At 42.6% G+C, this 27,617-nt stretch overlaps 1 protein-coding gene across 1 annotated transcript in view; it reads left to right on the top strand.

The window, feature by feature from the left end:
- Positions 1-27,617, top strand: part of ASAP1 (ArfGAP with SH3 domain, ankyrin repeat and PH domain 1) — a 273,045-nt gene that overhangs the window by 135,250 nt on the left and 110,178 nt on the right. Inside the window, exon 4 of the mRNA XM_059995202.1 lies at positions 14,788-14,933. Coding sequence (XP_059851185.1) covers positions 14,788-14,933 — 146 coding nt within the window. The remainder of the gene's footprint in view (positions 1-14,787; positions 14,934-27,617) is intronic.

Below are 27,617 nucleotides of genomic sequence, written 5' to 3'. Positions count from 1 at the left end.
TTATATTCTTTTATCTTTCTGAGATTCCAGTAACATTTGTGTTAGATATTGTCACCACAGGTCATTAAGACTCTTATTTGTTTATTTCTGGTCTTTATACTCTTTGTGTTTCAGTTAGGGTAATTTCTACTTACCTGTCTTCAAGTTTACTGCTTCTTCTGCAGTCTGCTTTTCAGTCTGCTATTAGTCTCACCCAATTAATTTTTTATTTCAATACTGTAGTTTTTAGTCCTTGGATTCCATTTAGTCCTTTTGTAGAATTTTTATCTCCTCTGAAGTTCTTCATCTCTACACCCATTTTGTCCAACTTTTCCTGTAGATTCTTGAATATATTTGTAATGTTTATTTTTGAAGTTGTTACATACTAAATCCAACATCGGGGTTGTCATCTGTGGTTCTGTTTCTCTTGACGTTTCTCTCTTGATTTTTGGCTACAGGTCTTCTGTTTCTTTGCGTGTCCAGTAGTTTCTGTTTGCATGGTAGACGTGGTGAATTGCATGCTGTAGAGACGCTGGGTTGTTATCTGTCTATGAAGTGTGTTTCTTTTAGTACACAGTGAAGTTGCTGGTGGTCGCCATCACCCTGGTCCTGTAAAAGGCTTTCTTAGGGTGAGTTTATTGTAGTTTTGCTCATACTCCTAGGCTATAGCCCTTAGTCCTGTTCCATGCTCCGGACTCCTACGGCATGATCCTCTGGGACTTCAGCCCACAATGTTCACCAAGCCCTGCTAACTTTGTAGGACTTGAATTCCATCCTTTTCTCAGCATTGGGAAGTGGCTGAAAACAGCTCAGTCTAAGGTGCTGTTTTCCACAGGGCTTCTTGGAATAGCATTCATGCATGTGCAGTTCAGGATCAGCCTAAGGGTTTGAAGGGAGAGTATATACAGATGTGCGGGCTCTCCTTTCTCTGACTTCCACCTTTCTAAGATCCCTCCGCTCAATTTCCAGCTGCTAACGCAATCCTGACCTCTGACATCTTAGCTCAGTGAGATGCCACTTTCTGCTGGAGTTCTGTTCTCCTTGCCCAGCATGGACTGAGGTCTGCCAGCAGGAGAAAAGCCAGTTAAAGATGCTCTTCCCCAGAAGCGTTCCCTTCCGTGAAGGGTGAAATATCCCTGCCTGTTTCTTCATGCCTTTGCTTGCTCTCCAGTGGCTTCCAGTGGTTGTTATTTTTTATATTTTGTCCATCGTTTATCAATGTTAATGACAGGAGCATTAGCCTGGTACAAGTTACTCTGTCATGTTATCAACTGCAGGCCTTTAATTATAAAAACTATATATGAGCAATTCATTTATTAAGCACATATTGAGCATGTAGCTGGAAGGGATTGACAGAACACTCTTGGCTCACAGGTGGTTACTATGTTTTAGGGCATTTGGACTTAAATAAATAGATAATGGATGACAGATCATGACAAGTGACTTAAGAGTTGAAGGTATACCTTCACCTGAGGTTAGTGGAGTTGAAAATTGGCATTTCATTGATTCAGTCAAAACTGTTTATTAAGTGCCAGAGAGGTGAGTGGGTAATAAGATGAACGGGATAAGTAAAAGGTAATAAAAGTAATAAAAATAAGTGATTTCTGCACTCTTGAGCTTACAGTTTTATTGCAAAGTAAAATATAGTTACCTATAGGCACATTTTATTTGAAGTTAGATTTTAAAGTCTGCATGAATGGAAAGTAACCTATGGGGTCAAAATAAGCCTTGAAAATCCTTGGATGGCCTGTAAAGTACACTTAAAATACAACATGCAGCGTTTCTACATAGTATCGGCGTTCCTGTAGGAGCCCTTCCCGCTCCAGGGACACATGCTCGTTGAGTGGAATGGGGGGCCCTCTCTCTCTTTTTCTTTCAGATCTTCTAAGTTAAATCTCATCAATTAAAGGCACAGATGTGTAACCCCATTTGTGTTTTTCAGTCCTTCTCGCTAAGCCTATTTACTGTTTAAGGATTCAGGTTAATGATTATCTGTAGTTTCTTTTCAAGACCACCTTTCTCCTTTGGACAGACCGTTGCAGTTAAGATTCTACAGCCTGCCTATACCTTGCTGCCTCTTTGTTGCAAACTGCATTTTGACCACTTGGATGGTTTATATCTCATACAATTCGGATTGTTTTTTCCTGTATAAAGATATTTCACTTAAACTGTCAGAGTCTGCAGGAAAGCCAGGGTCTTTGGTTTTATTTCTGTGTATGGTATTTTCCCCAGGTTTGCTTAAACCCTCCCTTTTTCATACACGCTCCTCCGACCACCTGGGGTAGCACATGTGAAGCAGCTGCATCACGGCTCTTCACATTACACACCATCTGACGGCAGCCATGCTCTGCGTCACATTACACACCATCTGACGGCAGCCATGCTCTGTGTCACATTACACACCATCTGACGGCAGCCATGCTCTGCATCACATTACGCACCATCTGACGGCAGCCAAGCTCTGTGATAACCTCCGGAAAGCAGTCGTCCATGAGTTGAATTCCATTTGTGGTTTAGGAGTGGACAAGAATTCTAAAGTGTCTGTTTCCAGGACTGGAGGGACTTTCCAGATGAGTCTTTAACCCGGAAAGATAACTACTTATTGATTTTTCTGATACCCTGTTAGGGTATGGAAATCAGGCAGGTTGCAGCACTTGATTCTGAAGTGTTTTTCATTGGTAATCAATCCTGTAAGACAGAACGCTCAGGGGCTGTCAGAGGATGACTTTGCAGGGATAGTTTGTCGCTTGCATTCACAGGCAACAGAAGGGTATTCTTCCACGTCTCAGATAATTGATCTAACATACACTTTTTCTCTGTGGAGACTTGCAGGGGCTGCTACTCTGGAACACCTGGGGCTGATTTTTTTTAAATGGCATTTTCTATTTGATTTTTTTTTCCCATGTGGAAGTATAATGTGTATTAACATGTTTGCTGTAGAATATTCGAACGAGCTAAAAGAAGAAAATACTAATTGGCCATGTTTCTTTTTAAACTCTTTTTTTGTGTGTGCATTCTCAATCACAGACGGCACCCTTAGGCGGCACCCGGCACATGGGTAATTCCGCATACCTCCTCCTCTGCTTTGTCTGCCCTTGGAGTGATGCCTTTTCCAGGAGTTCTGGGATGGAGAGAAGAGTCCTGCTGTGTTCCTGCTGTGCTGCATGCACAGTGAGGAGGGGCCACAGGGCAGGAGAGCTGGGATGTGACCTCTGCCCAGGCTAGAAGCAGCTGCACATTTCTTAGCAAGCCCCTTCATTCCTTAGGACCTCATTTTAATATCTAGGAAACAGAAAAGATGATCCCTACCATGTCTGTGTATGAGTTAGTGGTTATAAAATGACATGAAGATTCTTTTGCAGCCTAAAATGCACAATACATACCCTAAGGGGAGTTCATGGGACCCAACAAGTAATGCTTTTCCCCAGTGACTGAAACCAGAGGCCAGCTCAGCCCCCTTGATCTCATCTGTGCACGTGTGCTGCTGCCCTTCCTTCAACTCGCTGGACTCTCTGCACCCGTCCAGGGTAAGAAGCTTTGTCCTTGGATTCAGCTAACATTTCCTCTGTGATTCTGAACTTTCTGGGATCATAGATGCCTTTATAATCGGGGAAAAATGGATCTTCTCCTGAACGAAAAACAAAAACAAAACTTGCAAGGCAGGATTTTCCAGTCAATTTTAGGGGCTTTTGGAGCCCCTAAATTCCACGTAATTTATTAACCAGGAAGTTAAAGCTCAGAACAACTAAGGGATGCACCCAAGGGCACATACATAATGACCTAAGTAATCTTTGTATCTCAGTATGGGTGCTTGATGAAAGTTAATGAACTAACAGTAAAATGTGAAGCCATATTTTTTTTTGGAGCCATATTTTTAAAGCACATCTTTTTATAAGAACACTTGGCTCCACTGGACGATGGGCACTCATGCTGTGGGAGACTGGAGTAGGAGAGGAATTGCTTGTCTCCTTTCTAGCTTTTTTAGGGGCCAGATCTGAAGTTACCTCAGAAGCCATCAACAAACCAAAGTGTGATGTGTATTTGATCTGGCAGTTAGGAAGCCTCAATAATGGAGCCAGGATAGGGAACATTTCTGCTTCTGCTCTAATGGAGTGATGGTCACGTGCCATTTAAATGCTGAGTAATAGCCTCGTGGAACTCTGCGGGCATCTTTTCTCGGGGTTCTGTTAGTTAATGGATTTGTCAGTGCTGCGGAAATGGGAGTCTGCACGCTGAGTTTCCAGATAACAACCCCAGGGGCTGGGGCAGATTCTCGCAGAAGCTTGGCTAGAACTTTGAAAGAACAAATTCAAATTCAAAATGACCTTGACAGATCAGAGTAGTGAATCATCCAAAGTGGTATGGAGAAAAGCAATTAAAAAAAATGTGCACAGGGCTTTCTGCCTCCAAGGGTGATACCTTTAATCTTAACAATAGACCGGTGCAGGGAGTGGGTGTGGGAACAAATGGGAAAATGGAGGCCCAGGGATGTGAAATAACTTCTCACAATCAAGTAGATGTTGTATCTCAGAAAAAAACAGACTCTGGACTCTAAATCCAGCCCTTATTCCCCGATAACACAGTGTCTTGTAAAATGAAAACTGGTTGTTTTTAGGGTCACAGGGTAGGTGTTGCTGGCTTTATGGATTGGTGTGGCAAAAGCGATCTGAGCCCCAGTATGACAATGAACAGGAACGGAGGGCAGTGCTTTTTTTTTTTTTTTTTGTGGTACGCGGGCCTCTCACTGTTGTGGCCTCTCCCGTTGCGGAGCGCAGGCTCAGCGGCCATGGCTCATGGGCCCAGCCGCTCCGCGGCATGTGCAATCTTCCCGTTCCGGGGCACGAACCAGTGTCCCCTGCACCGGCAGGCAGACTCTCAACCACTGTGCCACCAGGGAAGCCCAGAGGGCAGTGCTTTTAAACTTCACCTGCCTGGTTCTAGACTGAAGATGGTGAGCTCCGGAGAGACCCAAGGCCCCAAGTTAGTCTCTTCTTAACCCCTGGGTACTTGATGGTGCCTTGATGGTAGGCCGTTACCTCTTACCTGGAAGGTGCTTTACCCCAAGTTGACTTGTTAACCAACTATTTATTCTTCAGGTTGCTGCTCAGTTACCGTCTTTTATGAAACCTAACCTGCCCCATCCAAGTTTTACCACGTGTTCATTGATTAATCCGATATTGAATGGATATCTACAACAGGCCATGTTAAATAAGCAATGTATTTTCATACAGCAGAAAGGAAATAAATTAGAACTCTTCCTCATGCCATGTGAATACACCCATTGCTGATGGATTGAGTATTTAAATATTAAAAAGAAAATAAAACTGAACTAAATACTAGAAGGTTTAGGACATACTTTATCTAACATTAGAACCCTTCTTCCTGCTGTGTGAACAGATGAATTGCATTAGATTAAAGATTTCGATGTTTAGAAAAAATACTGAACGTTAGAAGGGTTTAGGAGTAGAAGCAAGGCAGGAAACCCAAAAGTCTTTTGAGTAGACTGGTATATTTGACTCTGTGAAATTTCAAATATTCTGTATGGCAAAGGACACCATACAGAAAGTTAAAAGACTAGTGGGAGGGACTTCCCTGGTGGTCCAGTGGTTGGGAATCTGCGCTCTCGCTGCCAAGGGCCTGGGTTCGATCCCTGGTCAGGGAACTAGGATCCTGCAAACCGTGTGGCACAGCCAAAAAAAAAAAAGACAAATGGGAGAAAATACTTGCAACAAAGATTGCCATCCCGTATGCAAGACAGTCTTTTTACAAATAGGGAAAAGACAAGCAATGGGAAACCAGGCTAAGTGTGTAAACAGGCAGAAAAGGAAATGTGAATGGACAATAAAATTACAAAAAGTTACTCAGGCTTACTATAGTCAAGTTTTTCACATCCACGTGGCAAGAATTAAAAAGAATAATGACAGGGCTTCCCTGGTGGTGCAGTGGTTAAGAATCTGCCTGCCAATGCAGGGGACATGGGTTCGAGCCCTGCTCTGGGAAGATCCCACATGCTGCGGAGCAACTAAGCCCGCGAGCCACAACTACTGAGCCCACGTGCCACAACTACTGAAGCCTGCAATCTAGAGCCCGTGCTCTACAACAAGAGAAGCCACTGCAATGAGAAGCCCGCGCACCGCAATGAAGAGTAGCCCCCACTCGCCACAACTAGAGAAAAGCCCGCGCGCAGCAACGAAGACCCAATGCAGCCAAAAATTAATTAATTAATTAATTTTTAAAAAAAGAAGAAGAATGACATATATGTGCTGATGAGTTTATAGAGAGCTCCGCCCTTCCATGTGTGCATTGCTGTTGGGGATGTGACTTGCTACAACCAACCTCTTCTGGAAGGAACATGGCAATATTAATTAAAATTTGAAATGTACACCCTATCCCTCGACAGTTCTGCTTTTGTGAATGTATCCTTCCAGAGATAAAGTGATAGCACGTAAGAGCTTATGTATAAGAATATTTGTTGCAGCACTGGCTTTTGGTGGCAAAAAATTGGAAGTGTCTCAGTAGAGGGATAGTTATATGAATTGTGGTAGAGTTTATTATGGAATATAATCACAATTAAAATAATTAGATTTAATTGTACTGAATTTCTCTATCTTTATTCAGTAGGAAAAAAGCAAGCCATGGAGTCTTATATGTAATACCACATTTGTTTTTTAATTATTTATTTATTTGTTTGTTTTTTGGCTGTGTTGGGTCTTCGTTGCTACACGCGGTCTTTCTCTAGTTGCGGCAAGGAGGGGCTACTCTTCGTTGCAGTGCGTGGGCTTCTCATTGCGGTGGCTTCTCGTTGCGGAGCACGGGCTCTAGGCGCGCGGGCTTCAGTAGTTGTGGCTCGCAGGCTCTAGAGCACAGCCTCAGTAGTTGTGGCGCATGGGCTTAGTTGCTCCGCGGCACGTGGGGTCTTCCCGGACCAGGGCTTGAACCCGTGTCCCTGCATTGGCAGGCGGATTCTTAACCACTGCGCCACCAGGGAAGCCCCACATTTGTTTTTTTAAAAGTGAGAAAAGGGGAGAAATCCTTATTTGTGTATTTTTTAAGCGTGGAGAAAGTTTACACTACAGATTATTAACTTTGCTTGTTTCAAGGAGATGATTGGAGAAAAGGAACGAAATAATACTTTTTATCTTTATACGTCTCTGTAGTAGGGTATGAATTATTTTTGTAATTTTAAAAACAAATGAAATTAAATTTGTGTAAGTGTGATTTGTGCTACAGAGTATGTGTAGGATAGTATAAAAGAATCACTCGCCCCTCTGTGCCAGCGCTGTAATTCATGACATGCATCACATGGCTTTATTATGGCAGTTGCAGTTCATTGTTGTTTCGTCCTTGTCCCATGGCCCATGCTGAGTCTTTTTTGTAGGAAGAAAGAAGACTTGTTCCAGGAAAATTCACTACATGCAGTGAGCATTTTACTGAGCACTAACTATGTGCCAGGCTCAACGCTGGGGACTTGGTGTATAACAACAGATTACACAAGGCTGGGAACCCACACATTGCAAGAGATTGAGAGTGAATGACAAGCTTGCCTTGGAGGTCACACTTGTTTTTGACCTTGAAAGAGGCAGGCTAGGCCTGGAATTGTGATGGAGCTTGGTGGACTGGGAACTTGGGCTAGGTTGTATAACTATAGTATAATAATACATATATTCAGGCTGTCCTGAAGATTTCTCTAAGATCATGAGGGTAAACTGATAAACACAAGCTTCTCTGGATTCTTGGCATGGAAGATAACTTGCATAAAGATCTTGGAAGAGAAGCTAGGCTCCCAGGAAAGAGAATATAGCAAACTAAGGAAGTGAGACTTGCTTTGGAGTGAGGGATGGTACCTCCCATTTCATGAACAGACAGCGTAAGCCAGATGCACAGTGAGGCACATTATAGGGTTTTTTCATCCATTTCACGTAATAACTCTATCAGGTAGGTATTACTGCAGTTAAGAAAGCAGAGTCAGAGACACTATAGAAATTGCTCTAGATCCGTGGCTGGTAAATGGAAGATCTGGGATTTGATCCACAGTTGTCTTACATATCTTGGAACCCTCCAAAAAATACCATAATGTTTGGATTCTCTTTGAATGTCCATCACATCAGAACTTCACCCTGGGTCTCAGGGTGAATGAAAGTAATAAAAGTGAAGACATTTTTAGGGACTTGTATGTACTTGCTAGATGTTATCCATCACAGTTCACGTATGAAGCTGAAGCCCGGAAGAGTTAGGTGCCTTTTCCAAGGTCACACATGGCCAGGCAGGGCCAGAGGGAGATTCAGACCCAGGTGTCTGTTCCACCCAGGACGGTGCCCCTCCACCAGGTGATGCCTCCAGGAACATTAGGTTGGGGCTGCTCTTTAGGAGGGATTTATTATGAGTGTCTTCCAAGCCTTATACTCATTAAACAGAAGTAATCCTTTGTGGTTTTCTCGTGTTCTCTGTTGTTGTTACTGCTGCTGCTGTTCTCCCCAAAGAGCTTTCACAGTAATTATGACATCTTTACCTCTCAGTAATCAGCCTCCAGGAGTAGGCTGGGTGGGTATTATTAGACCTGTTTTCTAGATGAAATTAAAGCCCCTAAGAGCCTTAGTCGCCTGACCAGGGTCGTATGGTAGAGGCTGGAACTAAGGCCCAGGTTTTCAGGTCCCTCCATCACTTGGCATCTGGCTAAAATTAGAAGACATCTAGGGGCTCCAACACTTAGCCAAGCCTATTGGTTGATAGCATAGGCTTTGGGGAATTCCCTGGCGGTCCAGTGATTAGGACTCAGCACTCTCATTGCCAGGGCCTGGGTTCCATCCCTGGTCTGGGAACTCAAATCCCATAAGCTGCGCAGCGTGACCCAGTAGGTAGGAGGGAAGGCACAGGCTCTGCAGTCAGCACGTGTCATCAGCTCTTATTAGCTGTGTGACCTGAGGCGACTTGTTTAACCTCCCTAGACCAGTTTCTGCATATATAAAAACGGGGTAATGTTAGCATGTTCTTGTGAGCATTGAATTCTCAGGAAGAATACCTGACACAGTTCCTGGCACGTTAAGTCACCAAAAAATTTAGCTACAATTAATTGTTATTATTGCAGTTAATAACTGTTAACAAGTATTGTTATGATAATTATATCATTGTCATTGTTATGGGCCAGGAGGTCTGATTCCCCTTTCTTTCTTGTTATTTATCATTAAGCCTTTCATGTAGTAGATTCCACGTAGGTGTTTGGGGCACACATTCCCGTGTCTGTCAGTGGAAAAGGATGGGTTTGGAATCAAATGAAGTTGGGTCCTAACCTGGCTTCACCACTGTGTTTCCCTTTTCTTATCTGTAAAACAGCTGTCTTGCATTTTAAGGTATTCTCTGTGATGGATCTCACTACACAGTTGGTTCTTAATAAAGGACAGTGTCAGAGAGTCAGCGGTGGGTAAAGTCTAACAGGGTGACAGTCAGGCAAGTTCCCCTCAGAGAAAGGCCTGTTTAATCATTGCTGTGCTTTGGAAAATTCTGAGAAGGGCCTCATTGGGAAATATACAAGGTATTTTTAAAGAGTATTGAACTTTACTGTATTCCCAAGGCACTTGTTATTGCCAGCCGCTAGGAATGTGAACTCTGAGTGGGCGCATTGATTTCACAGTACTGTCGGAAGCCCCTGCCGCCCGGCCCAGGACGGCCAGCGTGCTGGTGCACCATCGTTACTGTCCTTGCCATTGTAGAAATTTATTGAGTCTATCATGTACCATTCAGTATCCTACTTAATCACTGCAGTACCTCTGTGAGGTCAATGCCATTATTATCTCCATTTTACAGGATGGGAAGGAGGTTTAGAAAACAGTGAAGTTGCTGGATCAGTGCAATCACAAAGTATAAGTGATGGACCTGGAATTGGAATCTGAGTCTGTCTCACTTTAAGATATGGGGGAAAGTCCTCAGCTCAGAGGTTAAAAAACCCTAATTTCAATTCCCTTATTTATGAGCTGTATGGCCTTGGGCACGTTTTTTGTATCTACACAATAAGGGTGATAACAGTACTTATCTCGTAGACTTCTTTTTTTCTTCAAGATTTCAAGTGAATTAAATTGATTTTGATGATTCTATGATTATGATTCTATGATTATTTTGAGATTCTATGATTATTTGAGAAATTAACGAATACAGAGAAATAAAGGGATGAAGGAAAAGCAATGTAGATGATTGTTTCTGTTATTCATGACTGAATAGCCAACTACCCCAAAACATAGTAGCTTGAAACATTTATTTTATTATCTCCATGGTTATATACATTGACTGGGCCTATCTGGGTGATTCTCCTGCTGCTAAGCTGCAGTTATGGGAACAGATAACCGGTTGTCTCTTGTCTTTCTTGATAATAGACATGCTAACAGATGTGAAGTGATACCTCGTTCTGATTTTGATTTGCATTTCCCTAATGATCAGTGATGTTGAAAACCTTTTAATGTACCTGATGGCTATTTGTATGTCTTCTTCAGAGAAAGTCTATTCAGATTCTTTGCCCATTTTTTAATTGGGTTATTTGGGGGTTTTTTTGCTATTGAGTTGTATGAGTTCCTTTTATCAGATAATAGGTCATAATCTATTAATTTAATAATATAGCTAAAGATTTATAAATTTTTTTTTTTTTAATTGCGGTACGCGGGCCTCTCACTGTTGTGGCCTCTCCCATTGCGGAGCACAGGCTCTGGACGCGCAGGCTCAGCGGCCATGGCTCACGGGCCCAGCCTCTCTGCAGCATGTGGGATCTTCCCGGACCGGGGCACAAACCCGCGTCCCCTGCATCGGCAGGCGGACTCTCAACCACTGCGCCACCAGGGAAGCCCTATTTTGTTCTTTTATTAGAACTAAAAAGAGTCACCTCGCTCTTACTGCCTTACACTTTGCAACAGTACCCTGAATGCCAGAAATTCCCTACAAATATTGGAAGAGCGTGAGTCTCCATTGTGAATGGGTCAGATTTCTCTCTCACCCTATTTTTTTATTTCCTTTTATTCCATCTCTGTCTTCGCCAGCTTCCCCAGCCCCTACTTTACCAGCTCCCTGAAGTCATCTAGCACTTGGGCGTAGCAAGCATGTTAAAACGGCTCATCTTCCCCCCACCCCCCGCCCCCACCCCCGTGCGGTGCGCTCCCAGCCAGAGCCCTTTATCTCCACCTCCTCCCCTAACATTCCCTTCACATTGCTTACTCTGCTCTGTAATCTGTCCCTCCCTTCTGCCTCTGCCTCCGCCAGGGGCCTCTCCTTGCCCTCCGTGCCTTTGAAGACCTGCTTGGTAAACCCTTAATTTTGTACAAAGGGATGCGTGTAGTTATATAATCTGTCGGGTGAATTGTCACTGTTACCTTTGTAACGCAGTATGTAAGAAAAGACTTAAAACGTGAGACGTATGCCCCTATGTTGTTTGATATTAAACGCATCTCTATATTATAACTAATCATGGGTATAGAGGTAATATTAGCTGATCTCTTAGGCGCACGTGCCACATGCCGGGCACGAGCACCTGATGTTTAACTCCCATCATTTCTCCCCTCAAGAGAATTAGTAGTAGTATTCCAAGATACAGCTCACTAAATTAGCTGCCATATTTTAAAACAGGCGACTACACTAGGAAATTTTATACATGTGTGTATATATAAACGTGATTAATACATATACACACACACTCTTACGTGTGTGCATATGGTTCTTCGGTTGTGGAATTGGCAAAACATACAGCACACATGATCTAGCCTGTACGTATCCAGTCTCACCTTTTGCCTCTCTCTCACCACATTTTAGGTTTCATCTGCCCCACAAGCATACTTCTTCCCTTGCAGAGTTCTGGTGAAGGTTAAATATGATATTGTGAAAAGCATTTGGGTCAGAGAAGGTTCTCAGCCAACTTCCTGTGGCCTCTCTCCCTGCCTTGGCCAAGTCCATCTTATTTTCTGATGAGTCTGTCGTCCCTCATAAAAGGAGAGCTTCTCGTAGTACTTTCTAACCCTACGTGGAAATCCAAATTGAGGATAGTGGTTGTGTCTGGGGAAGGAGGGAAGAGACTGGGATTGGGTAGCAGGTGGGAGAGAGAGGACACACTCTGCAGTATTTTATTTCTTAACTGGCCAGTGGGTACATGGGTGTTTTATTAACTAAAGATTCTGATATATCATTTGAAATATTTTATAACTTCAAGCAAACGAACACAAAGCCTACCACTTAGGTTTTACCTCCGAGACCCTTCCCTCGAAAGCAGTTGAAATGAACAGGCAGCTGAACCCCTTTTTTGCTGGCCTCCAGAAGCAGGAAAGGGTGGCAGGTGGAGTGGGGTTCTCCAGGGCAGGGTGAGGCCCTTTGGCCTGAGACAGAAGGTATCAGGGTGGGTCCAGCTTATGAGGGACATCAAAGGTGTGCATCCTGCCTGTGCAGCTGATGTGGCCTTTCCTTTGTGTTTCTCTGAGCCGCTTCTCAGAGTGAACCTGGGCGGTAACCGGAGCTGCATTTTTATGTTTTTTAATATCTCAGCCTGAAATGCCGACATCCACTGTAGGCACCATGCATTTTTAATGTGGCAATGATTAGAAGGTTGCTAGGGCCTCATTTCATTTCATTGGACGCTGTGACGCTTGTTACCTTCGTCGTATTTCGACTTCTTCCTGGGACGTTCCCCAGTCCAGGCTCATACCGTTGCTCCCATGCAGTTATTGAGGGTGTGTTTGAGAGTGCAATATTTTTAAATTATTTGTTGTTCAATTACTGAACAACCTAGGAGACTTAAGAAGTGAATGCTTCTTAAATTCCTGAAAGGGAAATCGACGAATCCAAGTCAGCAGCTCAGTAAAGCTAGCTTCATAAGCCGAGCTCACTGAAACACATGCAGTGGTGTTTGTTGTGTGAGGATGCAGAGGTGAGCCAGAGGGAGCCCCTGCTTCTCATGGTCTGGTGGCAGGGAAAGAGCTGTACTTACACAAATGTATGATGTAGTGGAAAATACTGCAGTAGAGGTACAGAGAATTATGGGCAAAGAAAGATTATTGCCAACTAAGGGAAGGCTTTGAAAAGAAAGAGCTGTTGTATGAATTAAGCCCTTAAAGGTATGATTTTGATAGATACTTTTTTGTTCATTTATTTGTTTAATAAATATCCTACACCTACTATGGGCCTCTGTGTAAATTCATGCTTCCCTGTACTCCACCACAAAGGAAGAGAGCCGTGTACAGCTGAGCACGGGCATCTGAGATGCTGCCACGTGAAGGTGGTACACACCACCTCCACTCGTATTTCCTTGGTCAGCGCCTTGTTACTTCAGGGTGTGGGGATGTGCACTATCCCTTCCCATAAGCCTGCAAGGGTTGGGAACCTGGATAGCCATGATGAATAGCAGTGTCTGCCCCGAGAGTCACGAGATGAGATGCACAGTTTACCAGAATCACACTGGGTGCTGTACTGGAAACGGCCTGTAGGGGAGCAAGAGCTGCAACAAAGGAACTTTTTTGCAGGAGGGTTTGCAGTGATGGAGGCAAGAGATGATGTTGGATAAGGTTGGTAGTCATGTGGGTGGTGAGCCGTCAGATTTCAGTAATATTTTTAAAGGTAAAGGCCAGTGGATTGCATCTGGGGTATGAGAAGGGAAAATCAGGTATGACTTGATGGGTTTCAGCCTGAACAACTATAAGAATGTATTTGCCATTAACCCACTGAGATATGGAGGCACTGTGGAAAAAAGAGAGTTGGGGCAGAGCATCAGGGTTTGTTTTTAGCAAGTTAAGATTGAGCACTAGGAGATACTGAACGGGCACTTGATATATGTCTGCATTCAGGGTTGGATCTGGGCTGGGAATATCAGTTTGGGAGTTGTCAGCTAATAGAAATTACTTAAAGCCATAAGATTAGGTGAGATCCCATGAGAGTGGGCGTCAGTATAGAAGAATAAAGGCCCAAAGACTTGAGGCCAGGGAGATGAAGAACCAGCAAAGACGATGATGGAGAGGAACAGCCATGAGGTGGGAAGAGTCAAGAGAGTGTGATATCCTGGAAGCCAAGTAGAGAAAGTGTTTTGAGGAAGGAATTATTGTTACTTATGGAGCATTCACTCTATTGAGAAACCTTTGTATATTTTTTATCAACTCATCAGCACCACAGTCTTGTAAATATTGGTCTCCATCTCATAGATCAGAAAACCAAAGCTCAGAATGGGGAAATTTATTCACAGATATTGTATTGATACCTTTCGTGTGCCAGCTAGGATAATAGCCACGGAAGTTAAAAAACTTAAGGTAGCAAGCTCATAGGTAGTGAAACCAATCTTGAACTCTAGATCTGTCTGATCTACACCTGCACATTTTGCATCAAGAGATGATGTGTGAAAAAGCATTGTATGAATGCTGTTCCTCGGACCTGGGTCTTAGACAAAATTAAAGGAAATAAGGATTAATTGCAGAGAAAGAAACATGTTAGAACACATGGATTTTTCTTTTGCATTCCAAGGTTGATTTTTCTAAGGAGAATTTTCTCCTTGTTTCCTGACGATCATAGTTTTTTAATTGCTTGAAAATGTGGTGATAATTTGACCCCTCAATGTTTGGTGAGTCTGTGGATTAGTTGGGATATAAATGAACTCAGTGCTCTGATAGAAAAAGTGGAAACCGCCTTTGATAGAGTGAGTGAGACCACTCAGCGCACTGCTAACCACCTTGTAGACATGTTCAATAAAGAATTGATGGAGTTTCTTTGCTTTCCTTTCGAGAGTTTCTAGTGATCGATGTTCAGAGTAACTTGTCATTGTGGCAAATAGTAGCTCAGACTCCTTTTTCTTCTTCTTTTCAGATCATGTACAAAATGAAGAAAACTATGCACAAGTTCTTGATAAGTTTGGGAGTAATTTTTTAAGTCGAGACAACCCAGATCTTGGCACCGCTTTTGTCAAGTTTTCTACTCTTACAAAGGAACTGTCCACACTGCTGAAAAATCTGGTAAGCCATTTCATAAAATATATATATTTTTTAATTACAGCCTGATCAAGGTATAGTAAGATCACAAAGAGAACAATATAATAGTCTTCTCCCAACACTTGATCCTGAGGGCAAAAAATAAAAATAAAAGTCTTTTTAGTCCTCGGTATGGAGTCACATTTAAGGAAACTGTCACTGTGAAGTGCCTAGAGTTTGTACCTCCGGCCCAGCTGATAGCAGGGTAGGTTTTTTGAATCTGAGAGAAACTTGTTAACCTGAATTCTTTTCCACATTCTCCCATTGTTTTGCTTTTGTGTTTGTTTAGATAAGTTTTAGTAACTCTTGCATTTTAATTAGTTGAAAGAGTAATTAGTTGAAAGTTTGATGATTTTTTTTGTTTCAGACATACATGTCACCCTTCACTTGTGTGAAGACCAGCATGCATTTTGGTCGCTGATTTACAAATAATTAACCTCTCCCAACTCCCCATATCCTTTTAACACCCTCCCAAGAGAAAAGATTTTAAGATTTGGGGAATCTGTGGTTTCAGAAGTAGATGATGACAAGAAGAATCCCTAAAAATCTGAGACACTGGAGCTGCTGACCTAGGAGCAGACACAGATGGAGGTGGGGGGACCCATTGGGCAGGCAGTGTTGTCTGGGTGTCCCCAAATTGTGCCCACTACCCTCCCTCACCCTCACGCTGCGTTCATGTCAAGAAAGGTTCGTTCTGTGTAGCACAGCTACCACACTTGTGTGTGAGTTAACTTAATCAAGTCTCTCTTCCCCTAAGTCCCAAGAGATAGGAGCAGTGGGAGGTTGAAAGATGCCAAAGGAAAAGTATATCATACTTTTGTAGGCTCCTTCCTGAAAGAGAGGAGCTGTTTCCTCCTCTTCCTCTCGCCAGTCTCAGCATTGCATCTTTGCCTCCTTTAAAGATCCAGAACTCAAGCTTAAGATGTCTTGACCCTGGGTCAGTTACTCATATCAAATAGGCGTCTGTGGTCTTTCGTGAGACTCGTGTCACAAATCTACTTGGTACAAATGGCTGTCTTCCAGAGGTGAACGCACCCTGTTGGAAAATAAAGACTACCTTTCTATAGTAAATTAACCTGGTTATTTGACCAATCAGAATATTCTTTTTTTTTCTTATCCCACTAGATAAATATATGTATGTGTCTGTCTCCCTGACAATTTAATTCTGCTTGATAGTTTATGCCACTGAATTAGTCTTACACAGTGACAGCTAATCTTAAAGAAAATAAAGACTGAAAATAGAAATATGTCTTCTTTTCAGAAATTTGAGAAAGGATGGTATTTAACTTAGGGCCTATGTATTCCTACACTTTGGGGTTTATTTGACAAACCCATGATATTTCTGTAAATCTTAGATTATGTGAATCTCTTTGATTTAGATGAGGCCTCCCATTTCTCCTTCCTCTGGATGCTGCCTGCCTTTTTGTGGGTGGCATTGCTCAGAGGTACTATGGTGGGAAGAAAAGAAGTGAAAGAAGATTCTGACAGTTCGCTTCGGTAATAACTGGTAAACGGCTACTAGTGAGGGAGGACGTTCTGTTTTCCCTGAGATGGGCGTTTTCACAGGAATATCTTGCTAACCTTTAGTTTCCAGGAGACCAAATGTATGTGGCTTAAGTCAGTAGCCATTACTTCCACGTTTCCTGGGCCAGTCCATTTCCACACTTCCCTACCCTGTAGGTTCCTTCCGTGTGCAGGGATTCGTGTGTGGATTTCATGCCGTCCACACGAGTCAGTGGCCATTCAAGCATCAGTCGTTGTCTATGTTTGCTTAGCTCTGTATGGAACTACGGAAACAACTGTAGCTACAGAACTAATAACTACGGAAACAGCTGGTAGTCACTGAACGCTCTGAGGAACCTGGCAGTGTGCTTTGTGTGGATTTATCATTCAACAATTCACAACAGATTCACAATTCACAACAGTTCACAACAGCCCTGTGGTGGGTTTACCTTTAACCAGGATGTGCGCACTGAGGCACACTGAGATTATGTCTGTGACTTGTTCGGGCGTGCTGTCGGTAAGGAGGTGTGAGCCCAGCATTCCGTCGCTGCATCCATCGTCTTTCCCAGCCTACTCTGCACTGCCTGGCACCTCGGCTCTGGTTGTCTTCTTTCCCTAAACATACCCCAAGCTGCAGGCCTCCTCCTTCTAAGAAAGAAAGAAAAGAAATTGCTGGAAGATTTCATTCAATTAATTTAAAAAACAAAAACATTTTCCCTTAAAAGAAGGTGGTGGCAGGGAGTCCCCTGGTGGCCTAGTTGGTTAGGATTCTGGGCTTTCACTGCCGTGGCCTGGGTTCAGTCCCTGGTTGGGCACCTGAGATACCGCAAGCCATGCGGCCCGGCCAAGAAAAGAGAAGGTGGTGGCATTTCCAGTGAGGGAGCAGGTTAGAAGAATCAGTGTGTATTGTAGCTGGTTACTAAGGGAACACTCTTCTGATTGAATAAAGTCAGTCCCAGGAGTTCGTAAGACCCGACAACAGCCGGCAGCTTACTGCTTCCCTTTTCATGTTTTGCCAGGAAAGGGAAGAGCAAACCAGGAAGATTCACGGGGTCACGCCCCAGAGCAGAGGGCGGAGAGGAAGCCAATCCCCTCGGGCAGGGAGGGGTTTCTGAGTCAGTTGCAAGCACCTTCAGGCCCCAGATGAGTTTGGGGGAGCACCCCCCTGGGAAGCTGTTTTTCTCAGGAGATTCTTGAAAATCCTATTCTCTTAGGCTAGTGAAGGCTGGAAACATTAAGCAGTAATGGATACAGTTGAAATTTAGAAAGTAAGATTTTAAAAAAGGTACCTTGGTATATTTTAGACTTCCTAAATTGTATCCTCAGTTGAACCGGCAAATATCCAAATGTCTGTTGTGTTGAGGTCTATGGTCAATCCTGAAAAATGTCATTTTCTAATTAAGATATTGCTCACGATGGGTATTTTAATAGTTTACATTAAAGTATTATTTATTTTCATGGAAGAAAGGGTCGGTTTTGGGGTCAGGTCTAGTGCTCTGCTTTTTTTTTTGGGGGGGTTTTTTTTTTTTTTTGCGGTACGCGGGCCTCTCACTGCCGTGGCCTCTCCCATTGCGGAGCACAGGCTCCGGACGCGCAGGCCCAGCGGCCATGGCTCACGGGCCCAGCCGCTCCGCGGCATGCGGGATCCTCCCGGACCGGGGCACGAACCCGTGTCCCCCGCATCGGCAGGCGGACTCTCAACCACTGCGCCACCAGGGAAGCCCCTAGTGCTCTGCTTTTGACTGACTCTAGGTAGGGAAAACTTTTATTAGTCGTGTTACTTTTAAGCAATCAGTATTATAAGTATATTGTGTTTGGGAGTTTCTGAAGGGTTGGTCCTGAAAAACATCAGTGTACTAAGTGCTGGTGACTCTCAGTCACCATTTAGATGTTTGTTTTTCTAAACATTCAATGAGCGTGGAAGGTACGATGATCAAGTGAGAGGTTACATGCAAACTCCCAGGAGCTGCCCAGATGTTGGTGTTAACTTCACATGGACCGAGGCTGGCTTTTTATTAGCCAGCTTCTAACCTCTTGCATCTCTGAGCTTTTTTTTTGGTTGCACTGGGTCTTAGTTGTGGCAGGCGGCCTCCTTAGTTGTGGCATGTGTGTGGGATCTAGTTCCCTGATGAGGGATTGAACACGGGCCCCCTGCATTGGGAGCGCAGAGTCTTATGCACTGCACCACCAGGAAAGTCCCTAACCTGTAACTAATAGACATCTGAGGACTGCACAGAGGGTCATGCACTGAGCCAGGTTTAAAGAAACTTGCTTTGCTTACTGCCTAGAAAACAGTTTTTATAAAAAGGCCATAATACAGGATGGGAGAGTTCGTGCATGTAAGTGGTGGGAGGAATATAGGTTTTGGTCACTATCAGACCTGGACTCCCAACTCCCAGCGCCCAGCTTTCTAGCCTAAGGCAAATCACTTTAACTTCTCTAATGCTAGTTTCCTTATCCGTAAAAAGAAATTATAGTATCTGTTTCTTGGTAGTGGTGGGACTTGATCAAGATCCTGGAAGTAAATCACCAAGCGTAATACCTGACCTATGGAATTTGCTTAACAAATACAAGCTTTTATTATTACTTACATCTTCTTGCTTGATCTTTATGGCAGCCCGCCGTGTAATGGCAGGTACGGATAGTCATATCCCATTTTGCAAATAAGTGCATCAAATCTTCAAAAAATAACATGCCTGGGAAGTAGTGGAATTAGGGCTTGCGCTCAAGTTCCCTGACTGTGGATCACGCTCACGTGGAGTCATCAGTGCTGCGTCCACAAATTACAGAAGGCGTGATGTTGCCTCTATAGACTGTGGGTGCTAACGGTCCATCTGACATGGTGACTGGAACCTGTACCAGTAGTCGTCCAACTCCTGTTTCTCTTTAGCTTGCAAAGTACTATCTTCTCTACTTTTTCCTTCGGGTTTCCCTCCTTAGTGAATTACATATATTATATTGGAAGAGTGTTAGCCAGTAGTTCTCAAACTTGGGTGTTAGGACCCCAATCTTAAAAATGTTTGAGAACACCAAAGAGTTTGTGTTTATGTGGACTATTTCTATCCATGTTTACCACCTTAGAATTTAAAACTGAGGAACTTTTTAATGTATTAATTCATTTTGTTGCAATACGTTGTTTTGCTTGAAGTAGACAAAAAATTACAGTCTCATACAGGTCTATATATTGGGAAGAGAGAAAAGTACTTCAAGAGCCTTTTCGGGTAATTATCAATAATTTTATTTGATACTATGTCAAAACGTGATGGTGGTTCCTTAAAAGTTAGTAGCAGTATGAATCTGAAACCATATAAATTAACTTTAAGGATTTGGAAACTGTCAAGCTCACGGTGACAGAGGTTTTCCAAAATTTTAACTTTTCTCTGAAAGCTCCAGTTTTATCATTAGCAACAAATATTGTCACTTGTTCACCTTGTAGTGATGAGTAATTCATTTTCAAGAAAATGTTTGCCAAATACCCAGGTCTCAGTACCACAGTTGTCAGTCACTCTTTCAAGGAAAAAAGTGGTGTTCCAGTAGAAAACTAACAAAACCAGCCAGTCCAACTTGCAACTTGAAAAACTGCATACATGTGCTCTCTCAAGATAAGCATCTATTTTGGCATGCCTTGGAAGTTCTTTACTTCCTATGCGTCGTATTTCATCAAAGAGAATATTAAAACGATATACTCAAGGGTTGATAGGTAATAAAATCAGTCATTTCTACTGTTTCATGGTGGACATTCTTAAATGAAGATAGCCTTTTATTTTATTTTATTTTTTTACTGCAAGAGCATGACCATGAGGAAGAGAGTGACTACAGTTTGTGGCAATACCTTGGATCACACTAATGCACCAGCAGTTTTACCTTCATTATTTTTGCACTATCAGTGCAAGTGTCAAGACAGTGAGAAGGTCAGCTAAAACTCCTTAGTAGTATTATGAAAATACTTTCGACCTTGGGGACTTGAGAACCACTGTCATCAGAAATCAAAGACTTTGTTATGTCCTTTGACATAAGGACTGAGTGCCATAAGGTTAACTTCGCCTAACTTATAAGCATGAATTTCCTCCCTGGAAGAATGGGGGAAAAGTACCTCCCTTCCTACCCTGTTGCTTATGTGAGAATCAGATCCTATGACCCATGTGAGAAACATTATAAACTGCAAATTCCTTGAGTCACGCACAGTGGATTGTTACCATATTAGTAAACTACATTAATATTAATACCACTGTGGCATTAATGGCCACTGCAGAGACTTTATGTATTTTTTTCTGATTATAAAATGAAACACCTGCCTAGTTGGGAAATTTTAGAATTCAAAGAGAAAATTGCAGCTTCTCTTTTATATCCTTCTTACCCTGAGAGAGCCTTCATTGATATTTCGGGTTTGTCTTTCTGGTCCTCTTTTTCTGCACTTTTCCCCTCACATAGATGAAATCACATGTCCTAAGCAACTTTGTGTTTCTGTGGATTTCACTTAGTGTCAGCATTAGAGCATATGCACTTTTCCTGTTTGGGACAAAGTTATTCACTAGAAGTTCCAGAGAATGTGACTTTCCAAAGAACCCCCTGTGATAGAGCTCTCATCCCTGACAGTTCAGCCTCGTCCCTTCCCTGTTGTGAGAGCCAGTGCTGAGATATCTGCTTGCTGTCAGCACCTGGGAATCTAGGTACTGGGGCAGGAATAGGATCGGGGACTTGCCTGTCCAGTGGGAACTACCCAAGTACATACAGGAAGGTCTTTTGTTTCTTTCTTTCGTGTTCTTTCTACCACTGTGGGCTTCTGACGTCTCAAAGTAAAAATAAGAAGTTCCATAGAACAGTGACTTTTAACAGGATAACTTTGCCATTTATGTATTTTTCTGAGTTAAGTCTAAATCATCCAAAATTACAGAGATAGAGAACAGGGTTGGAGGCAGGGGCAAGGGTGTTAACTATAAAGGAAGAACCCAAGGGAGTTCCTTTGTGTTGACGGAACAGTTCTCTGTCTTGACTGTGGTATAGCTGTACCATATCTATACATGTGGTAAAATGTCATAGAAAGATACACAGAGACGTACCAAAAAATAAGTGCGTGCAAAAACTGGTGAAATTCAAGTAAGGCCTGGAGCCTGGTTGATCATCTTGTGCCAGTGTTGATTTCCGGGTTTTGATAATGTGGTTTATAGCACACGAAACATATTACTCTTGAGAGAAGTGGGTCGATGGGTACAAGGAAGCTCTCTGTACTATTTCTGCAGCTTTTTGTGAGTCTATAATTTTTTTTTAATAATAAGGTTAATAAAAATAAATTATCAGATTCTAGTCAGGGAGAGAAAGTTGGAAAAAGTCTTTAATAATATAGCTATTGTTATATAACAGTTTCAGAATATAACAAGTGCACAGACCGAAAACCAAACTCTCACCTCTACTATTCATTTAGACCACTTCCTACTTCCTCTTAACTGTTGCAGGTTTTCTAAACCAGTCTTTCTCTGTCTTTTGAATTTTTACCTCTAGGTAAAGACCTCTGTGTGGTCACTATTCTCAAAAGGTGATCAGCTGTTTCCTCCCAGAAGTGAATCCGTTCATCATGTTTGAATATGTCTGGGGAATGCTGCCTTTTAGGGGTGAGAGGCCAGAGAAATGTGGACGTGATCTATTTTGCTGATGTTTTTAATGTTTCTGGCAAGGTTTTAAGCGTGTGGGCTTTTCTGTGAAGTATCTTTTGTAGGTTTAGTTCATAATCTGCTTAGTAGATAGTAGCATTTTAAAAAAATGTTAGAAATATTTCTTTAGTTGATGTACCAGTCTCTCTGGACTTGTCCTTCCTTCAGTTCAAAGATGCCTTCGTAATCAGGCAGCTCCAGACACAGCAAATGATTTGTTGTTGCTGGAGCATCGGCTGTTTCTTGCTTCCGTGCCATTATATATTTGGTTCCTTCTACTTACAAATGTCCTTTAGTTAATGTATTAATGATTAAGCCTTCCTTGTAAGAAAAGAAAAAAAAGAAGAAAAACAGGGTGATCTTGAATTTTAGCTGTTTCTGAATATTTTTATTTGATTAAATATATAGTACCAAAACTATGTTCAGTCTTTTTTTTTCTTTTTCCTTTTTGTTAACTATTACAAGGAAAGCAGTAAAGTCATTACTTGCTAAACAGTGCTGGGTCTGCTCGACACCTCAGTGTCAGGCCATCATCCTGTGATCCTGACGAAGAAGTTAGGGAGTCAGCAGAGCATTGCATCCATTTAATTATCAAACCACAAAAATGGGATGGGAAAGGAGTAGATTGAAATAGATTCTCAGTGGGCACAGGAAAACCGTTTAAACCATACCCTAAGAGCCTCAATGTAGCAGCAGTTTTAGAAATATATGTGAAAGCTGTTTTGAAGTAGTAGGTGCCCAGGAGGATTCCAGTCCAGCCGGGACTCTCTGTGCCTCTGCTTCCTTCTCTTCCCTAGGCCTTTGGACAATGCTGTAGCTTGCGTAAGAGCCTGCACCTCCTCTAGCAGTTAGAGGGCAGATATTGCTTCAGAGCTGTTTCAGCAAAGCCGAGATTTCTCCAGCTGCGTAGCATTTCCTGTTTGCAGTCTCTGACTGCAGGCTATTGTGGTTTGAGTTAAGGATTGTTTTTTAATTTTTCTTCTTTTTTTCCCCTTCAAATGAGAATGGTTGGAAATGTGCAGATTGGCTCTAGGTTTGTAGCAAACAGATTATTTCTCCAGTTCTTCTTTGAAACTTCGAAAAGTGCTGAAAGCCTGGGTCTCCTCAGTAGTAAACTGGTAGCCCCTGGGTGCTCTGGGTTATATGATACATTTTTAAAACCTCATCATTTTGCAGAACGGTAATCCGTAATTGGAAGGTTTCACCTTTTGATCTGCCAGCCATCCCCTTATGTCCTGACATGCTTCATTGCCAATTAGTAGTGTAGGACATTTCATGAAATGAGATCTGTCCATATGAATGGGAGGATGGGTAAGAAGGAGAAGGCTTTCTTTTTTCCTTTCTGTTATAAAAGTTGTATGTGTTTACTAGAAAAATTTCAGAAATTTTAAATAAAGATCATTACATAATTCTAACTTCTGTGAATACTAATATTATAGTTTGTCCTTTGAAACAGTTTCATAGATTTATACATAGAGATACTGATAATTTATACACTAATACACACACGTGTGTGTGTGTAACATCCAACTCCACAGTCTCTTATCCAGAACCCTTGGGGTTAGATGTTTTTCAAAATCCAGAACTTTATAGATTCCAGAAGGTTGACAGGGTGCATATGCCATATATTATGCAATGCCCCCTAGTGACTTCTCAGGTGAATAGTTACATGAAGTGGGATAAGTGAGGAGTCCCACCTCAATTCAAGTCCAAGCTAACCACCAAGTGAATTCAGGTCAGGTCAGGTTTTGCTACCAAATCAGTTTTGTTTTTTTAAACAAGCTTGTGTTATACATATATTTTGAAGACTTGTTTTTATTTATTTATTTTAACATCTTTATTGGAGTATAATTGCTTTACAATGGTGTGTTAGTTTCTGCTTTATAACAAAGTGAATCAGCTATACATACAGATATATATCCCCATATCTCTTCCCTCTTGCGTCTCCCTCCCTCCCACCCTTCCTATCCCACCCCTCTAGGTGGTCACAAAGCACCGAGCTGATCTCCCTGTGCTATGCGGCTGCTTCCTACTAGCTATCTACCTTACGTTTGGTAGTGTATATATGCATGACTTAGTTATTTTATAACTGGAAGTTTGTATCTTTAACCCCCTTCACCCATTTTGCCCAGCCCCTATCCGCAAGCTCTGGCAACCACCAATATCTTCTCCGTATCTATGAGTTTGCTGGTTTTAATTTTTTTAGATTCCACATGTAAGTGGGATCATATGGTATTTGTCTTTCTCTGTCTGACTTCTCACTTAGCATAATGCCTTCAAGATCTACCCATGTTGTTGCAAATGGAAAGATTTCCTTTTTTGTGTGTGCTGAATAATATTCCACTATCTGTCTATCTACCACATTTTCTTTATCCATTGATCCACTGATGGACGCTTAGGTTGCTTCCATGTCTTGGCTATTATATATAATTCCGCAGTGAACATGGCCGTGCGTATGTCTTTTCCAGTTAGTGTTCTGTTTTGTTTTGTTTTTTAACATCTCTATTGGAGTATAATTGCTTTACATGCAGGCTTGTTTATAAAGCTTGTTAGCTCTCCATGACCATACAAATAAAATTGCAGAACCACTTTAACAGGCTACATAGTATTTCACTGTATAACTAAACCATAATTCCCTTATAGGATTTGAATTGTACATTCATTAGTACAGGTGTACCTTGTCTTAAATACATTCAATATACAGAAATCCTGGTATCCCCAGGCCAAATTTTAACATGTTTTGTTTTTCCTTTTTTTTTCTTCTTTTAAGGATTTACATTAAAAGTGTTTTAAATAGGAAGTTCAAATAATGCATTTGAAATAGGATTGATTTTCATCTTGTGAGTTTTACTTGCAGTGAATAACACTTTTCATTTGAAATGTGTGTGATTGTGGTTATGTGGCTGTCAGGTGTTAACTCCACTTGAAACAGACTCACAGAACAGCATTTTGATGCTTGAAAGACTTAACGTTTTTAGAGCTGTGGATCTGTGAGAGAAGACGGAAGGAAAAGGAGGAGAAGAGGAAAGGGGGAGAAAGAAATTAGCGCTTGTTGGAGGAGGGAGTCTCACTAGCCGGAGGAGAGGACTAAGTGTGGAGGAGGGAGTCTCTGGTTGGTGCTGGCTGCTTTAGGATGCCCCTAACAGTTGCTTATCAGTATCTCTTTTAAACAAAAATGGACCTGATCTTATCCTCAGAGCCTTCAGGCAGGTAAAGTTTTCATAATTTTTATGGTTAATGTTTACTATACAAATAGTAATGACAATGAGTGTTTTGTGGTGTGCCTGCTACATGCCGGGCGCTGTTTTAATTGCTTTGCTTGTTGTATTAGCTAGGATAGGCGAGGATGTGCTGCAGTAATAAATTAACCCCCGCGTCTCCATGGCTTAACATAGTAAAGGTTTATTTCCTCCTCCTGTCCCGTGTCTATGGAGGGGGTCTGCTCTGTAGTAACAGTGTGATTCAGAGACTGAGGCAGAGGGAGGCTCCTCTGTTTCAGCAAGGTTGGCTGTGCAGAGGACGAGAGAAACTGTAGAATCAGACGAAGACGTGTCGCAGCTTTCCCTGATAGATTAGTTCTTTGGTTTAAACTGTGTTCCTGGCCCCATTTGCAGGGGCCCAGGAGGTGGAAGGGAACAAGTGGAGTATTTGGTGAGCAGTACTGTTTCTGCCTTATCTATATATAGCCTCCTTCACTGCTCACATCAGCCCTACCAGGTAGCAGCCATAGTTATCCCTGTTTAGCAGCTGAGGAAATCAAGTCGCAGGGCGCTCAGTGGATACTGGAGCCAGCATGCAAACCCGGGCAGTTCACTCCACAGTCCATGCTTTCAAGCAGTGCCCTGGACTGCCTGCCTCTCAAAGGATGTGGACCTCCTTTTATGGATATAACATAAAGTTTACTTTTAACTTATTTAAGTAAAAAGTATAGATTGAAAGAACGGCAAGTGGGACTTCCCTGGTGGCGCAGTGGTTAAGAATCCGCCTGCCAATGCAGGGGACATGGGTTCAATAACCTGGTCCGGGAAGATCCCACATGTCACGGAGCAGCTAAGACCACGCGCCACAACCACTGAGCCCACGAGCCACACAACTACTAGGGGAGACACCACGATGAGAAGCCCGTGCACTGCGACGAAGAGTAGCCCCCGCTCACTGCAACTAGAGAAAGCCTGCATGCAGCAGCGAAGACCCAACGCAGCCATAGATAGATAGATAGATAGATAGATAGAAGTCCATAAATATATTTTAAAAAGTTAAAACAAAAATAAAGAACGGCAAGCAAAACAGTAGCACGGATATTGCAAGAGTAAGGCAAGCACTGTTTTGAGACAATCGACAGCCCAGAAGCCTCCAGAGCTCCTCCTCCAGGCCCACATCTGGAGGTACTTTGTGAAAAGCAAATGCAGGTGTTTTCCTTGGCTCAGAGAATTCTGCCAAACTCAGCCTCACTCTCACTGCTTTGCCCCTTTCCACTCTTGATTTCCTGTTGCCGTCCCGGGCAAGGCCTCCTCTCTGGATTCTGCCTTTCCACCTCCCTGCTTCACATTACATGCCGGGTCTTGAGCTGGTTTGGATTCCTCTGCAGAACGTTGCCTCTGTTCTCTCCTCACCTCCACTTTCTGTTGCCCTCAGACAAGGCCACTCCCTCCAGCTTAGACTCATGGGCAGAGGCACTACAGCCCAGCCAGCCTGCTCCCGGGCTGATGGATGTCAGCCAGTGCCAGAGAGCACGGATGAGTGAGGGAGTGTGGCTGGGTTTCAGGCTCCACGTGTACCTGCCAGGTGGGTGCTTTGAGCCGTGTATACCCCGTGCACCTGTGGTCAGTGGCCAGGCTGCACCCAGTGTGTCCACTCCCTCTTGCCTGGGAATGGGCGCATCAGAGTGTGAAACCCCTTTCCCTAAGTTTTCCTTGAAACACAAATCCCATGCCTTGTTCTTTGACAAGAGTTCTGGATCGAGAAGCGCTACGTAATACCCTTGGGGATTTACAGTGCACATTTGTGTATCGAAGGCTTAGAGACATCCTGCAATGAAAGAGGCCTGTCCAATTCAATGTTTTCCTAACTTACTTAACCACAGACTTTCCTGTTGTATAAGAAACATTAACTTCCCATGAACCCACTTGGAGAAATGCTCATTTAGATGTCTTGCTGGATCAGGGGATCCATTTCATCTGTTGTATTTATTTGTTTGAATTTTCTTTCCCATTTCACATCAACTCTTCTAGAATTTATTTCTTACTTACATTTTAGTATATGATTTCTGAGTATATTAAGCCTCTTTATTTATACTTTACCTCTCTATTTTAGATGATACCCCTGCCTGTGGTACCTTCAGGTTTAAACCTGAAGAAGCGGCCTACTAATGCCATCTGGAACTAGTAGCTTACTATATCTTCCACTAAAAGTGAATGGCCCTCTTATTGACTTATTGTCCAGCCGTGTTAAGAAATTGGAAGTTCAGAGAGCTGGTGGACATAGCCTGACTTTGAAGTCAGTTACAGCTGAGTTCAGA

Source organism: Delphinus delphis, chromosome 17 (assembly GCF_949987515.2).
Source record: "Delphinus delphis chromosome 17, mDelDel1.2, whole genome shotgun sequence".
Lineage (NCBI taxonomy): Eukaryota > Metazoa > Chordata > Mammalia > Artiodactyla > Delphinidae > Delphinus > Delphinus delphis.
This window is presented reverse-complemented; position numbering and strand designations above follow the sequence as displayed.